The 5,521-nt window shown below is 35.2% G+C and overlaps 1 protein-coding gene across 1 annotated transcript in view; it reads right to left on the bottom strand.

Moving 5' to 3' along the window:
• Positions 1-3,512: 3,512 nt before the first annotated feature.
• The window catches only part of LOC107083539 (claudin-14-like), a 7,380-nt gene continuing 5,371 nt past the window's right edge, over positions 3,513-5,521 (bottom strand). The window contains exon 2 of the mRNA XM_015372858.1: positions 3,513-4,384. Coding sequence (XP_015228344.1) covers positions 3,872-4,384 — 513 coding nt within the window. The 3' untranslated portion in view covers positions 3,513-3,871. The remainder of the gene's footprint in view (positions 4,385-5,521) is intronic.

Below are 5,521 nucleotides of genomic sequence, written 5' to 3'. Positions count from 1 at the left end.
AGTTCAAACATTCTTGCGCTGGTAAAAACCCATAGGCCCCTAACCTAAATGCCTGCTGGTCCTTACCAGGCTCCTACAATTATAGAAAGTGGACCGCCCACATTTCTTCCTGTTGTACATAAAAAAAAAAAAAAAAAAATGATAAAACAACAAAAAATAAATACACAAAATTCAACAATTAACCTATAAATAAAGTCTGTAAATAATACAAAAATATATATAAGTTTAGGATTTAACACAATTAAAATGGATAAAGAAATAAAGAATAAATAGCTCCAACAAATAGATTTCTAAAAACATGTTGAGATTTGCACTGCCTTTTAGACAGAATAACTTGAATTGTAAATTTATACAAAGTCTTTTCCATTTTTTTGAATACCAGGAAAATCCATCATATTCTATGTTTGCAAAATATTTTTAAGCTTCCATGAATTTCTTTGTACCCAATACGTAAAACAAAGAAACTTTACTTTAGAAGCTGTCATTAATCAGACATTTGTCATAAGCTTTCCTTTATTTTTTGAAAGGAAGCTTGATGTTATCATGCCTTAGCTTAGTCTGTACCCACCGATGTGCTGCATGTTCTTTATTTTTTCTCCCACCGCCTTAGAAATTCTCGAATGACTTTAAAATATATATTCTGCTTCCTAGTGCTCGACAATATCACCTAAATCTTTTTACCTTAGAGATTCTCAGTAGTTTTTGTAAAATGGCAGGAAATTAAAAAGTTTAAAAATCAAAAATGGCTAAAGTTCAGGTAAAATAATGGGTCACTTCAGTTGAAGTCTGAGATGATTCAAAAGCCTACCGCAATCTAATCGACTTAAATATTCAACACTCCTCCTAACTTTGCTTTTAAATGAAATCTTTCAAAGCTGCATGTGGGGCCTGATGCTAACTTTTCTTTTTTCTAAATCTCTGGTCTTGAAGTAGATCAACTTATATTTAGACATCATTATAGCTGCTTTCCTAAAAGTTTATTTTCTTTAAACAACATGTTGGTTCTAAAAACTAATTTTCAACTTAGTTTCCCATAAAAGTGAACAATTAATTGAAGGAGAAGGTTCTCCAACATGTTCACGTTACCTCTGTGTTCACTTGCCCAATGTGTGCCTTATTGTTTAGGTGGTAGACTCCCAGACCTATAGTTCGTGGCTCTTAGAAGATAGTTTCTTGTTATGAGATGTCCTCATTAAGAAACAGGGTTCATAGATCCAGACTTTAATATTATTATTCTGAGATCAACACCTGCTCTATCATACTACCATCAGCTTGTTGTGGACTGGTAACCTGTTTTTAGTGAACACGGGATCCGGGTAACCTATCTACAGTAAAATGGGAGGACTGGCGAAATAACTTTGTGCACAAATCCTTCCCCCCCCCCCCATACTTTTGTTCCCTGGAGTGAAAAGGATGGGGTTAAATTTCAGTGTTGGGTAAAGAAGGATGAAGGAAGAAAATATGGTTAGAAATGGAATTTAGAAAGGAGAGATTTATTAGTCATTAGAAACCTAAGTGATTGCAGTATTGTATCATAAAATGAATAGAAAGAGACTTAGGTGCTTGTATTTCCCATTTAATAGTAAAGTAACAGATAATAATCAATTTATGTGGCGGGAGTGGCGTCCTAGTGGTTAGGGCATAAAGCTTGGAATCCTGAGGTTCTGAGTTTGAGCCCCACTCCCACAGACTGCCATTCTGGGTCCCTGAGCAAAGACCCTTAACCCCACACTGCTCCCTGGGCGCTGCACAATGGCAGCCCACTGCTCCCAAATGGGATGGGTTAAATGCAGAGAGTTCATTTCGTTGCTCTGTACTTGTGACAGTGTAATGACAATAAAAAGCTGGGGAAAAAATTATGGATGTAGATTTAACTTAGATTTTTTTCATTTGGGTGATAATGACTCTAAAACATTTGAACAGTGTCTTTTTTGATTTTATGGAAACAGATAAAGTAAAACAACATAGCTGAGAATATTCAGCATATTGGGAGCCATTTAAAGATAGTTTTCCACATCAGTTTTTCCTAGTTTGACTCCAGTTTATAAAACAGGGATATATTAAACAATTTAATGCATTAATGTATGGGTTTGGATTATTATTATTAGTTTACACTTTAATTTATTTGTAGAATTTTAGTTTCATCAGATCCTGATTTACAGCTTTAGTCCTCATCATAACAAATAGTTTCCCAAACAACCATATGTCATGAGTAAAAAAAAAAGTCTTTGGATGGGTGTTTATTTTTCCAAAATGTTGCTTTTCTCTCTAAAATTTAAGCTAGACTTATCTGACAAGCGGAAATAAATTGAAAGGGACTTTCTTGAATCTGTAATTTCCCATCTTAGTGTCTGACAGCCTGTCAGAGAGAGGCCACCTCTAATTGGAGGGTTCAGAAATATGTCCGCTGTTTTACTAGTGGATATGTAGACAGGAAGGGAGAAGGAGTCATAAATAGATGATCATTCAGTGTCCACAAACCTAACCATGAACAAACAAACAAAAACAAACCCTCAAAACAATGAATTACAACTGCTAATAAAACCTAAAACCTTTACAGTCTAATGAGCCATTTTTTGCCCCAGTTTGGCAAATAAAACTTGTTCATGTTTCCTAACCTTTTGAAAGGAGATAACTGGACTTTTTTGCTAAATATCTACAAAATAATTTTTTATTTCATTAGGTGTAAAACTAAAACAAGAAAAAGTCTTTGAAAAAACGAGAATGGACTCTTTTTCTTTCTATGGGATTTTGATATTTTAGAAAATTCAATAATAAAAAAAAAAATTAAATAAGTTTTCACCCAAATATTAGGCCTAATGTTTGAGATTCAGTGTGTTAATTCAATTCAATTAAGCCTTGTAATAATTGAAGAACCATTGATGCTGTGCCTGCTTTAGTTATTTATCTATGTTTTAAAGAAAATGTTTAGTTCTTTATTTTTTGGGGCTGAAGTCTTTGATAAAGGTCCAAAGAGGATCTTGCAGGTCTGTAGTTTAGGTGGGTGTGAAAAAATAAGGCTGATTGTGGTTAAACTGATTCAGATTCCCTTTAAAAAGATCTTTGTTGCCACCCAGTGGTTTGTCTAAACATCACAGAAATTAAAAGTTTTTTTCAGAAATCAGTAGCTGGTTTAAAGAAGAACATGTGGAATATAAGATCCTCACAATAAATTAATAAAAATCATATTTTCATTGCAATCATAAAAATATTTGAACTAAACAAACTATATTCTTAAATGATGTTGAGAACTAGAAGTTGAAATCTGTCTGCATGTTGTTGTTTTTTAAAGTGCCACGTTGTGTCTTTATGGCCGTGGATAAACTGGATTTAATTACATGCTATTAAAATAAATCAAATGTGAGAATAAATGGATTTACTGCACACAAAAGAAGGCAACCATGTCACTATGTATTTATTTATTTAATTTTGAATGAAACAACTCTCCATTTGTCTCAAAATGCAATTTTCGTTTATTGCTGATTTAAATACCAATTCCTTAAAATCTCAGTATAAATAAATAAATCTTTTTTCATTTAAAGAAACAAATATTTAAAGCATGTATCATATTTTGTTTCATCTCTGCTAAATTTAAACATTAAAAACACAAGAAGAAAGTGACAGAATTATTTATTCACTGCTGTAGAGTCTGTTATTGTTTTTATGTAGAATGCTGCCACCTCCTGGACAATCAGAGGCATCACAACAGAACCTGGCATTCCTGTCCTGCAGACTGTAGTTCTGGGTTCTGCTTTGTTTTGGTAGTGGAAAAAAGTCTTTAACATCAAAGGTGATGTTTTCTTCGTATGCAAATATTTGATTTTGGTAAAACGTGGTTATATATATTATAGCTTCTTTTTTAGTCATGTTTTCAGACATAGTTATTAAGCCTATAGCCACTGCTGGAAAGAGAGCAAAGTGAAGGTGCACGATTATCCTTCAGGGCCTCATGTGGCCTGTAGAGTGGAGCAGGGAGGTATGTGTTGTTAAAGGGAGGTGGAGGGGATGAAGGTTGACTCATGTGCACACGGAGGGGACCCTGCGATCTCTCTCTGCCAGTGCCACTGCTCCAGCAAAGCACAGACCCACCGATCAGACTGAGGAAGGACGAAGTGTAGCCAAGATACACAGCCAAGCCGATCTCATACTTCATCCCACTGGCATAGAAGGGATTGTAAAAATCCAGGATCACATCGTTGGTGGTCCAGGCAACTGTGATCAGGCAGAGGAGGCCGGCGCAGAGGAAGCCGATCCCTCCGCTTAGCAGCAGGGGTGATTTGACCACTGAACGTTGAGCAAAGTGGGTGCATTTCATCCCCATCACAGCAAACACAGATGCCAGGAATGAGGAGATGCAGGACAGCACCATAAGAGCACGGGCAGCCTACAAGATAGGAGAGCAAGTCACATAAATAAATATAATAAAACATAGACTCAGATTTAACACTGGAATACAGCATCTTCCTAAATAACTGCAAAAAATCTTCATGGGAGGAATTTATTTGATCCTATAAATGTAAAACAACAGTTTTCTGTTGCTTTGATTGGAAGGGAAGGAATCAATGAGCAAAGACAACAAATGAGTTGTTCAGTCAAGAGCCTGCAGCAATACCTAAACAAAGCAACAACACCTAAAACCAGATGCTTCATATGGTTTTCAGTCAGTTTAGCTGGATAAAAGCAAATCTAGGGACTAATTCATCCAAACAATAGACATGTAAAAGCCTCATCCTGCAGGCTTTTAGTCTTCTTTATTTCCTTCATGTTTGAATTTAATAGAAAGTCTGCCAGTAACCTAGCTATATGTGATACTTGGGAAACATCTTAAACTCATCCAGAATGTTTGTATGTTAAGAATAGAATAGAATAGAATAGAAAATCCCTTTATTGTCCCACAATCGGGAAATTCTGGTGTTTATGTGATGTTCAAGTTGTAAATATCAGATCACACTGAAAAAAAAAAAAGCCCATTTATCCAGAGGTGAAAAAGTCCAACATTAAGAAATCACTGACTTCACACTTATTCAGCAACACATCCATTAAACAAACTTGACCCAAACATTTCAAGTTAAGCATATTTACAATCATATACAAATGAACATACAGTAATGACTTCCCTGGTAGATTTGCCTTTTAAACTGTGTGACTTGTGTCATCATTTGAATTGTCTTCATAAATTTTGCCCATTCTTCCAAAAATCCGATATACCAGAAACAGGTTCATTGGCTGTCTTACACTTGAGCAAATTTTACAGGTCTTTATAAAAAATGCTGATATGGGGCAAAGGTCAAAGCTTTGTGACGGTCGGGAAAACATAGTTATTTCTGTCATTTAGCCATTTTGTGACAAATTTATGGGTGTTCTATCCACGTATCAAGAGTTTTGAAAACATGGCTTCCCTGCATTGCATTCTGGGTCGCTGGGCCCTAAAAGGTGAGCACCAAATCACAAGTTTACATCATCCATCTTTGACAGAAATGTATAATAATGCATATAATCTGTAAAGTAATTAGTGTTTGCT

Source organism: Cyprinodon variegatus, unplaced genomic scaffold, assembly GCF_000732505.1.
Source record: "Cyprinodon variegatus isolate N-32 unplaced genomic scaffold, C_variegatus-1.0 Scaffold77, whole genome shotgun sequence".
Taxonomy (NCBI): Eukaryota; Metazoa; Chordata; class Actinopteri; order Cyprinodontiformes; family Cyprinodontidae; genus Cyprinodon; species Cyprinodon variegatus.
This window is presented reverse-complemented; position numbering and strand designations above follow the sequence as displayed.